Source organism: Salmo salar, chromosome ssa11 (genome assembly GCF_905237065.1).
Source record: "Salmo salar chromosome ssa11, Ssal_v3.1, whole genome shotgun sequence".
In the NCBI taxonomy this organism is placed as follows: Eukaryota; Metazoa; Chordata; class Actinopteri; order Salmoniformes; family Salmonidae; genus Salmo; species Salmo salar.
This window is the reverse complement of record NC_059452.1, coordinates 23628578-23640396: the sequence shown is the minus strand read 5'-3', so window position 1 is coordinate 23640396 and position 11819 is coordinate 23628578. Positions and strand designations below refer to the sequence as shown.

Below are 11819 nucleotides of genomic sequence, written 5' to 3'. Positions count from 1 at the left end.
ATAAAAGAGGTGCTTACTGATCAATTGTGCAAATCTATAATTTAATTATACAGCCTCACCATGCAGCCCTTAATGGCATTGACATACTGTATATCCCAAGATAAATAGGCTAGAACAACAATCCTACCTGGCCACTATTATGTTGCATTCTCTCTAACATGTCCAAAGCGATAAGCAGAACAGCATAGAATACAACTGAGAAAAACAATAAAAAATGAATGCAGTAGCAGAAAACATGCACTTACTACTAAACAATGTGCACAGTCAACACCACTAATTAGTTCGTTATCAGGGCCAGTTCTATGGAAAGCCAGTTGGGCATCACTCTTGACGTGCATTTGGATGCCAGCCCAGGGGTCTCGGCGCAAAGAGAGCATTGGGGGTTTAGTGTTGACGGCGCCGTTACTAAGCGGAGCGCTTTGAACCGTGGAGAGTCGGGATCGCGCTCGCTCATTGCGTTGATGGTGAATTGAGAGACCGGCTGCGCAGCGCCGGTCATTCACGCATCGAGAGAGCGCATGCACTTTTTCAGCACCAATTGAGTGTGGACAGCGCACGGCGCCTCATAGCCTGTGAGTGGTCTGACGTTCAACCTGTGGCTAAATTGTACGATAGGCTACTTTTGATGGGGAAAGCCCCACAATTGAATACTACATACTCGAAAAGGGATGCCCGACGTTTGGAAAGAAACAAAGGAATATTATGTTTTTTTGACCTAGTATACTTACCTGTTCCTCCTCCGCTACCCTGGTTGGTTTTTCAGACAGCCAGAGTGGTGCTGAGCTGCGGGGTGTTGGTGACTCCGCTTCGGGTGGAGTGGTGCGCTGCTACTGGGGCTTCAGTTGACTCTGTGCCGGGAGGATTAGTGTGATTCTGCGGGGGCTAGTCGACTCTCTGGTGGGCGGGTTGGTGTGGTGGTGCCATTGGAGCCCCTCCATTCAGAAGGATGCTGGTGGGAAATGCCTGGCGACAGAGAGGACGAGATTTGTCAAAAAGCACTAGAACTACTGTCTGATCTGTGCTCTAAAGGGGAAGTACAGAATGAGAACTGTCTGGATTTCATTTACCATTTCCGCGACCTCGCCAGACCACGCTACACGGACTCAGGTATTAATGCACCGGTCAATCCTATCCAATTAACCGGCCCTGAAAGCAGTGTGTGTATGCAATGCGTTTGCGCTTTTCAGTTTGAATTATACAAAGATGTAACTTTTTTTCCTGTGCTCTGAAATCTACATAACAGAAATAAAGACACATATAACAAGATCCATGGTGCACACATATCCCACACTACATTTATAGGCAAGGTTGAATATAGCCTACTGACTTTTGTTTTTTATCAAACCCTATATAAAATAATTCCCCCACTCCTAATCTCCATGCAACAAGTTCTGTGCAGAAATGGAACCCTATCTCTCCAAATTTAATGTGGGAGTGGGGGATGGGGACTGGCGCGAGTTTGCGTAATCCTTGGTCGCATTTATTGAAGCTTGAGCTCGCGTGATTCCCAATGCTATCTAATTTTTTTGCATTGGCACATGCGATACAACACTCGGCCACACTAAAGATCTCAGCGGATTCGTTTTGTAATCCCTGACCCATTCATCAAGGTTGAGCGGTGAGTGCATGCATAGATGTGCTAGCCTCAGCAAGAGAGAGAGGCAGTGCTTTTAGTGGAGCAGGAATTTTGGGGAACCTAGCACGCTGAGCAAGCGCTTCTGGGGACGAGGGAGGAGTGCATTCTTAGTAATACAGTATCACACTAACCCACACGAGCTGTTTGTGTGTGTGTGTTCCACTCTACCCACTGATCCATGACAGCCTGTTGCAGACCCTGGTGATTACTAGAAGGTTCACAGGAGGTTTCTGGAAGGCATAACATGTGACATTGTGACCCCAATGGCCTGAGCATGATCTAATAACCCAACCTTCTGCATTTCTCACATGCCCCTGATTGATGAATGGTTCAAGATGTGGCAGTAACCCCACCCCCATCCTTTCAGTCAAAACCTCTCTTCACTCTCCCATCTCCTTGCTCCTTGCTCCCCTCTCTCCTCCCCTATACCCCTCTACCTTCTACTCTCTGTGCGCTATCCATCCCTGCTCCTCTCCCCTATGCACCATTTTTTCTCCCTTCAGCACTATTCTCTGTGCACTCTCCCTTCTCTCTCCATTCTCCCCTCTCCCCTCTGCATTGGCAGCCAGGTGGAGTGTCTATGGTGGGGTTATTGAACTGCGATCAGGGGCAGGTTCCCTTGAGTCCACAGTCCCTGGTTTTATTTACATATCCAACTGAGCCATGTCATCCTGTCCTTGGTGACTGGCACCTCAATAAAACCAGAGAGAAATAAGGATGAAAGAGAGAGGAGAAAATATATAGGAAGATGGACAAGTCTTTTTGCATTGGTCTCTGGCATTCAAAGATAATATGTGACCCAAACGGAGAGGAGTGTGTGTGTGTCTGTTTCTGTGTGGAGGGTTAAAAACCAACCATGGCTAACACATTTGCAGTGTTTGTACAGGCCAAGCGACTCCTTCACACCAGATCAGGTCAAAATGAATGTCTGCACCATACTCAATGTTAATACCACTGTGAAGCTTACTATGTTAAATCATATGGAGAATGAAAAATAATATATAACTTACAATAGATCTCTCACCTTTACCAAAATAACTTCACAGACATCTGCCTGCTGTCTATACATTAATGTAGTGCTGAGCATGTTGCTAAGCACTCAGACCCATTGTGCACATGGATGTGATTCTGGGCTATATGTGTAACATATGCCATGTTGAGTCCTCAGTAATAGCAACCCCGGGGGAAATTAAGCTACTCTAGTTTAAGCCAGATCATGGCCATACAGCGAGTGGCTGGTAAAAGATAGTTTTCCAGCAACATGTCCCCCTGCTGTGCTCACCTTGTAGACTTGATAGACTGAGAGCAGGACTCCCAGCTACTCAACACTGTTTAGGTGTCGTTGCCACAGTATTATCAAACTCTACTTATAGATAATGTCTGTGATATATGCCTGTGAGGTTTTTAGTTGGTAGCAGCTCACTCACATACAGTAGCTAATCTACACTGAGTGTACAAAACATTAAGAACACCTTCCTAATATTGAGTAATAAAATATGTTGTCTTGCCCATTTACTCTCTGAATGGCACACATACACAATCCATGTCTCAATTGTCTCAAGGCTTAAAAATATTCCCCTTCATCTACACTGATTGAAGTGGATTTAACAAGTGACATCAATAAGGATCATAGTTTTCACCTGGTCAGTCAAACTACATCATGGAAAGAGCAGGTGTTCCTAATGTTTTGTAAACTCAGTGTCTATTGACTGCTATTGCTGCTTATGACTTATTGAGGAGAGGTGTAGGCAATGTAGATGATTACATTGCAGTTTGCTATAGGGGCACACTAATTAGTGCTTCTTAACTAATCTCTCACTAATTCAACATCAAACAATCTGTAAGGCACCTTAGAGCAACACAAAGGAATACTACTGTAGGTCCAAGGTAATGCTTAAATCAGCAGTATCCCCACCCCCCTCCCCCCCACCCCCGCTTTCTGTTGGATGTTTTTGTTAGCTATCGGGGTCATTTGAGTCTTTTCAGATATACTAGGAATCTCTACCTCCTCAGGCAGTACCAGGGCAACCTGCCAAGTACACCACCACTAGGCCTCTGGATCAATGAGCTCTCAGGCTACAGGGCTGCCCATGTCAGTTTATCGCCCTCATCTCTGAGCTCAATAGCCACAGTCCAATCAGATGCCACGGTGTGATCTAAACACAACTCACCCCTGGTGTACCATGTCTTTGGTTGGTTATGCCACACAGGTGACAGGAGTGTCTTTCCACATTTTGTCTTTCCACAGCTGTGCATCATTTTTACTGTTACTGATGATTGCCAAACAACTGTCTTCACTATTTTCACCCCTGTGGAGGTACAGTATGTAAAAGGTCTATGATAAGATTTCATTAAGATGTGGTCACTGAGATCCAGAGAAACATGGTATCTCTCAAACCCAGACCTTGTTTTAGACAAGATAACATCCTGAGTGTTCTCTTGCATAGCCCTATCTGTGCTTAGTCATTTAGCATATATATATATATTTTTTTTTAAATAACTCCCCCAGTGGAGTTAATTAGACAAATCATAATTTAATATGCCTCAGTTGATGTAAACCCACAGGGTTTCATAAAAAAACAGACAAACAGGGCTGGAGAATGGGACAGCATATGGAAAAATATGGTGAACTACATGGTACAATACTGTATGATGCAAAACAATTTACAGTTGAGTGGGTCTGTTTTGTAAATGCCTCTAAAACATCTGTCCATTTTACTCCCATAAAGATAGCTAGGCAAAATACCCAGCCTCTACAGGTGTGCCATTATGTGTAGTAGTGATGAGCGCTGATTTACTCTGCAGTTCGGAAGGTGTACGTTAGTTAGGTGACATGCATTGTGTTACATTAACCCTTGTCATGACGTTGCCCTCTTTGGGTACAGCGAGCACTAGTCCCCCTCCCTCTGCACCATCCCCCTCTCGCTGTCTCTCCTACACCCAGGCTGCTGCGACCTCAGGTCGTAAATTCCTGGAGGAGAATCCTGCCTCATGGCCAGACAGTATAGAGAGAGAGAGTGAGTTTTCATAGAGAGAACAAAGGAATTTTTTCCACCTCACAGAACTTGAGGTCCGAACAATATTCAGGTTCTTGCAAGGTATAAAAGATCGGTGAAGAATCCAGCTACGAACTGGTTTGTTTGGTACAATTTTGTGAAACTCATGAGAGACAATACAGACACATTACCATAACCATGTTTATACAAGAGTCTCCGTTATGAGGCTTACATCTAATGGTTGTACAAAATGAATGAGTAAAGATGAAACTATTTGTGAAATGATGTGATGATATGTAATGATGTTGATGTGAGAGAATTGTATTTCTGTTTAAAGTTTCACTAAGTCATTGGCACGCCCCCAGGCGTGACCCGGCTAAGTCACTAAGTCATTGGCACGCCCCCAGACATGACCCGGCATCATGAGACAGCCCTTTTCTATGTTCTGAATAAAAACCCCACCTGGGTTTTCTATCACCAGACCAGCTTACCTCGATAACGAGAGGGCCAAGGTTTGAGACCAGACCAGTACCTCTATCACAGAGGGAAATAAGGTTTAAGTAGATTGCTGAATCTTTTAACTGTCCCACGTGGTTAAACTCTTAGACTATTGATACCGACAGAATAAGAACAAGTCTTTGATATTAATTACTAGTCTGCAGCTAGGAATTCGGTATCATTGAACGCGAAGACCAACAACCGACAACATTCCCCTATCATTTCTTTGTAACCGTATCTACTGTTGGTTATGCTTTTCTGTGTTTACTTAGTAAATAAATGATTTTAAGACAATTGATGTATGGATGACTCATAGTGAAGACTGGGTTCGTGCAGATAACCAACCATTTACGACGTTTGGAATGAGACTAACATGAGGTAAAGAATAATTAATTAATTAGAAGACTAATTTAATTAAAATATCTGAAAGTTATATTAGGAAAATTATAACTTTGTAATCTGAATATTTTCCTTGGTGCCCCGACTTCCTAGTTTATTACAGTTACATGATTAAGTTAGTTTAATCACGTAATAATAATTACAGATAATTTTTTATAAAGATTAATCTTCAGTTTAATGATGCCAAAGACAAGACACCCTCCAATTTCAAGGGGTGACATCTGTACCAAAATTATGAATTCCCAATGACACTGATTAATCTCTTTGAAGATCTTTGGCGGCACTTCCATCTCTTCAGAAGAATTCCCAGAGAGTGATATCTCATCATCACTTCACTTCCTGGGATTTCTTTGGAGGCGAACGGCAAGATGAATCAGAAGGCACTTCGTGACTGTCTTTTCTGAATGTGAGCAGTACTGCGATGCTCTGTAATTATGATGACGCTGACACAAATTTCACATTCATAGGACTGCCACTGCTTCCTACAAGACCGTTATGGGGACAACAAAGTGCAACGCATCAATAGCATCATCAACATACAACTACACAACATATTGCAAGTCATGCTGTAAAAGCTGCCACATGAAAATATACTGCTCAAAAAAATAAAGGGAACACTTAAACAACACATCCTAGATCTGAATGAAAGAAATAATCTTATTAAATACTTTTTTCTTTACATAGTTGAATGTGCTGACAACAAAATCACACAAAAATAATCAATGGAAATCCAATTTATCAACCCATGGAGGTCTGGATTTGGAGTCACACTCAAAATTAAAGTGGAAAACCACACTACAGGCTGATCCAACTTTGATGTAATGTCTTTAAAACAAGTCAAAATGAGGCTCAGTAGTGTGTGTGGCCTCCACGTGCCTGTATGACCTCCCTACAACGCCTGGGCATGCTCCTGATGAGGTGGCGGATGGTCTCCTGAGGGATCTCCTCCCAGACCTGGACTAAAGCATCCGCCAACTCCTGGACAGTCTGTGGTGCAACGTGGCGCTGGTGGATGGAGCGAGACATGATGTCCCAGATGTGCTCAATTGGATTCTGGTCTGGGGAATGGGCGTGCCAGTCCATAGCATCAATGCCTTCCTCTTGCAGGAACTGCTGACACACTCCAGCCACATGAGGTCTAGCATTGTCTTGCATTAGGAGGAACCCAGGGCCAACCGCACCAGCATATGGTCTCACAAGGGGTCTTAGGAACTCATCTCGGTTCCTAATGGCAGTCAGGCTACCTCTGGCGAGCACATGGAGGGCTGTGCGGCCCCCCAAAGAAATGCCACCCCACACCATGACTGACCCACCGCCAAACCGGTCATGCTGGAGGATGTTGTAGGCAGCAGAACGTTCTGCACGGCGTCTCCAGACTCTGTCACGTCTGTCACGTGCTCAGTGTGAACCTGCTTTCATCTGTGAAGAGCACAGGGCGCCAGTAGCGAATTTGCCAATCTTGGTGTTCTCTGGCAAATGCCAAACGTCCTGCACGGTGTTGGGCTGTAAGCACAACCCCCACCTGTGGACGTCGGGCCCTCATACCACCCTCATGGAGTCTGTTTCTGACCATTTGAGCAGACACATGTACATTTGTGGCCTGCTGGAGGTCATTTTGCAGGGCTCTGGCAGTGCTTCTCCTGCTCCTCCTTGCACAAAGGCAGAGGTAGCGGTCCTGCTGCTGGGTTGTTGCCCTCCTAAGGCCTCCTCCACGTCTGATGTACTGGCCTGTCTCCTGGTAGCGCCTCCATGCTCTGGACACTACGCTGACATCACAGCAAACCTTCTTGCCACAGCTCGCATTGATGTGCCATCCTGGATGAGCTGCACTACCTGAGCCACTTGTGTGGGTTGTAGACTCTGTCTCATGCTACCACTAGAGTGAAAGCACTGCCAGCATTCAAAAGTGACCAAAACATCAGCCAGGAAGCATAGGAACTGAGAAGTGGTCTGTGGTCCCCACCTGCAGAACCACTCCTTTATTGGGGGTGTCTTGCTAATTGCCTATAATTTCCACCTGTTGTCTATTCCATTTGCACAACAGCATGTGAAATGTATTGTCAATTAGTGTTGCTTCCTAAGTGGACAGTTTGATTTCACAGAAGTGTGATTGACTTGGAGTTACATTGTGTTGTTTAAGTGTTCCCTTTATTTTTTTGAGCAGTGTATATTTACAGTATTACTTGCAGCATTTTCACAAGTCTTCTCACACTGTATACATACCTGTAGTATCTTAGTGTAAACCGTGTAGAGGATGAGGACCAACCTAGATATAGTTAGATTCTCCATTGGGCATAAGTCCATCCTCTCCTCGACTCCTCCTGACCCGTAAACCGATAAGTCATTGCCATATGTAGGAGAATATAAGGACACAAGGCGAGACCCAAATGCAGACACAGGAAGCAGATGGATTAATAAATAGGAGCTCAACTAAGGGATAGGCTAAATGTAGGTCGGGGACAGGTGAGAGTTCATAAACCGGGACAGAGTCCAAAACAGTACCAGACGAAGGGCAGTCTCGAGGTCAGACCAGGCAGGGGTTTAGTAACCAGATCCGAGTTCAAACAGTGCAAGGGGATAGGCAGGCTTGAAGACAGAACAGGTAGAGTGGTCAGGCAGGCGGGTTCGGAGTCAGAACAGGCAAGTGTTGAAACCAGGAGGACTAGAACCAAAAGAGACTGGGCAAAAATAGGAGCAAGGAAAACCGCCGGTTTGACTTAGCAAACAAGACAAACTGACACAGAAAGACAGGAAACACAGGGACATATACGCGACACATGGAGGGGGTGGAGACAATCACAAGGACAGGGGAAACAGATCAGGGTGTGACAGGAGAATATAAATTTGTTAATAACCTCTTGAGGACCCCTTCGAGATACAATCCAGCTAAAGGGATTGGTTGAACAAAAACCAGTGAGATAGCACTGCGCGAAAAAAAATAAAAAAATCTCAAAATCAAAATTAAAGTATTTTATGGCATTTTAAAGATACTCTACTCGTTAATCCAATCACATTGTCCGATTTCAAAAAGGCTTTACAGTGAAAGCAAAACATTAGATTATTTTAGCATAGCACCTTAGCAAAAAAAATGCAATTTTCCAAGCATGGATAGCCGTCACAAAACCAGATATACAGCTAAAATTAAGCACTAACCTTTGACAATCTTAATCAGATGACACTCCTAGGACATCATGTTAGACAATACATGCATTTTTTGTTCGATCAAGTTCATATTTATATCCAAAAACCCAATGTTTACATTGGCGTGTGACGTTCAGAAAATGTTTTCTCCCCATAACTCCCGGTGAATAGGCACATTTAATTTACAGAAGAACTCATAAACATTGACAAAATGTATAACAATTATTTAACTTCTTTTAGCGCTGATCCTGTAACCGGGATCAACATCCAGCCAAAAATCAGAGCGCCATATTCATAACCAAATCGAATAATTTCTGTTTCTCAAATATAGGACTATTTTACACCGTTTTATAGATACACTTCTCCTGAATCGAACCACGTTGTCCGATTTCAAAAAGGCTTTACAGCGAAAGCAAAACATTACATTATGTTAGGAGAGTACATCGTCAAAATAGCCACACCGCCATTTTTCGACCAACCACATGCATCACAAATAACCAAAACACAGCTAAATGAAGCACCAACCTTTGACAATCCTCATCAGATGACACTCCTAGGACATCATGTTACACAATACATGCATTTTTTTGTTCGATAAAGTTCATATTTATATATAAAAACAGCATTTTACATCGGCGCGTGATGTTCAGAAAATATTTTCCCTCAAATGCATCCGGTGAAACAGCGCTACAATTTACTAAATTACTATTCGAAAACATTCTTAAAATGTAATATTGTCATTCAAAGAATTATAGATTAACATCTCGTGAATGCAACCGCATTGCCAGATTTAAAAATAACTTTACTGGGAAATCACACTTTGCAATAAACAAGGTGCTATGCCAAGAAAAATAGGCTAGGCGATACAAGTTAGCGCCATCTTGGAACCATCTAAAATCAAATATACTATTGTAAATATTCCCTTACCTTTGATTATCTTCATCAGAAGGCACTTCCAGGAATCCCAGGTCCACAACAAATGTAGTTTTGTTCGAAAAAGTTAATAATTTATGTCCCAATAGCTCCTTCTTGTTAGCGGCGTTCGAATGCTACTCAAAATGTACTGAAGCCCGCGGGACTTGTCGTCACGAATGTGAAAAAAATATATATTTACGTTCGTTCAAACATGTCAAACGTTGTATAACATAAATCTTTATGGCCTTTTTCAACCAGAGCTTCAATAATATTCAAGGGGTACAATTGCATTGTCTTACTAAACGTTTCGGAAGATGAGGCTACCCATGGGCGCCCGCGTCATAGTAGTAATGGCCCTCCCTCTATGACCAACTTTCCAAGCCTCTCTTTCGGTCAGTTTCTACCATAGAAGACTCAAACCACTTTGTAAAGACTGTTGACATCTAGTGGACGCCTTAGGAAGTGCTCAATGAATCCTAACTCACCGTGTGTTTTATAGGCAAAGTGTTGAAGGTGATTCCACAAATCAGATTTCCACTTCCTGTTAGGATCTGTCTCGGGGTTTTGACAGCCATATGAGTTCTGTTATACTCACAGACACCATTCAAACAGTTTTAGAAACTTTAGGGTGTTTTCTATCCACATCTACTAATTATATGCATATCCTAGCTTCTGAGTTTGAGTAGGAGGCCATTTAAAATGGGCACGTATTTTTTTCAAAATTCGCTGTAGCGCCCCCTATCCTTAACCTGTTATGGCTAGGGGGCAGTATTTTCATGGCCGGATAAAAAACGTACCCGATTTAATCTGATTATTACTCCTGCCCAGAAACTAGAATATGCATATAATTATTAGCTTTGGATAGAAAACACTCCAAAGTTTCTAAAACTGTTTGAATGGTGTCTGTGAGTATAACAGAACTAATTTGGCAGGCCAAAACCTGAGAAGATTCCATGCAGGAAGTGCCCTGTCTGACAATTTCTTGGCCTTCTTGATTATCTCTATCCAATACAGGGAATCTCTGCTGTTACGTGACACTTCCTACGGCTCCCATGGGCTCTGAGAAGGCAGCAAAATGCTGAATCGTGGCTTTGCAGGCTCTGGCTGAAAAACATTAGCGCATTTGGATAGTGGCTGGTCACAGTACTGTGAGACTCAGGCTCGTGCACGAGTCGACTCCATGTTTTATCTTTGAATGAAAACCACCACTCCCGGTCGGAATATTATCGCTTTTTTACGAGAAAAATGGCATAAAAATTGATTTTAAACAGCGGTTGACATGCTTCGAAGTACGGTAATGGAATATTTCGATTTTTTTTGTCACGAAATGCGTCGTGCGCGTGACCCTTCGTCACCCTTGGATAGTGTCTTGAACGCACGAACAAAACGCCGCTATTTGGATATAACAATGGATTATTTTGAACCAAACCAACATTTGTTATTGAAGTAGCAGTCCTGGGAGTGCATATCCGAAGAGCGGCATTTTGTTCATGCGTCCCAGACACTATCCGAAATGGTAAATCAGGGTCGCGGGCATGGCGCAATTCGTGACAAAAAAAATCTAAATATTCCATTACCGTACTTCGAAGCATGTCAACCACTGTTTAAAATCCATTTTTATGCCATTTGTCTCGTAAAAAAGCGATAATATTCCGACCGGGAATGTCCATTTAGCTAAACAGAGGAAAGAAAATAAAGCTTTCGGTCGACGAGCCTGAGTCTCACAGTACTGTAACCAGCCACTACCCAAACGCGCTACTTTGTTTCAGCCAGAGCCTGCAAAGCCACGATTCAGCGTTTTGCCGCCTTCTGAGAGCCTATGGCAGCCGTAGGAAGTGTCACGGGACAGCTAAGATCCTCACTCTTCAATAAACAGAGACAAGAAGAACGACACCTTGTCAGACAGGCCACTTCCTGCATGAAATCTTCTCAGGTTTTTGCCTGCCATATGAGTTCTGTTATACTCACAGACACCATTCAAACAGTTTTAGAAACTTTAGGGTGTTTTCTATCCAAAGCCAATAATTATATGCCTATTCTAGTTACTGGGCAGGAGTAGTAACCAGATTAAATCGGGTACGTTTTTTATCCAGCCGTGTCAATACTGCCCCCTAGCCCTAACAGGTTAAAGCACTAATAAACCCGTTAAAGCAGTTCTGCATGCAAGAGTGTGCTAAAATTCCTCCACAGCGATGTGAGAAACTTATCAACAACTACAGGAAGAATTTGGTTTC

At 43.2% G+C, this 11819-nt stretch overlaps 1 protein-coding gene across 1 annotated transcript in view; it reads left to right on the top strand.

The window, feature by feature from the left end:
- Window positions 1-396: 396 nt before the first annotated feature.
- LOC106562305 (synaptotagmin-9-like) overlaps window positions 397-11819 on the top strand; it is a 52084-nt gene continuing 40661 nt past the window's right edge. Inside the window, exon 1 of the mRNA XM_045689212.1 lies at window positions 397-1107. Coding sequence (XP_045545168.1) covers window positions 960-1107 — 148 coding nt within the window. The 5' untranslated portion in view covers window positions 397-959. The remainder of the gene's footprint in view (window positions 1108-11819) is intronic.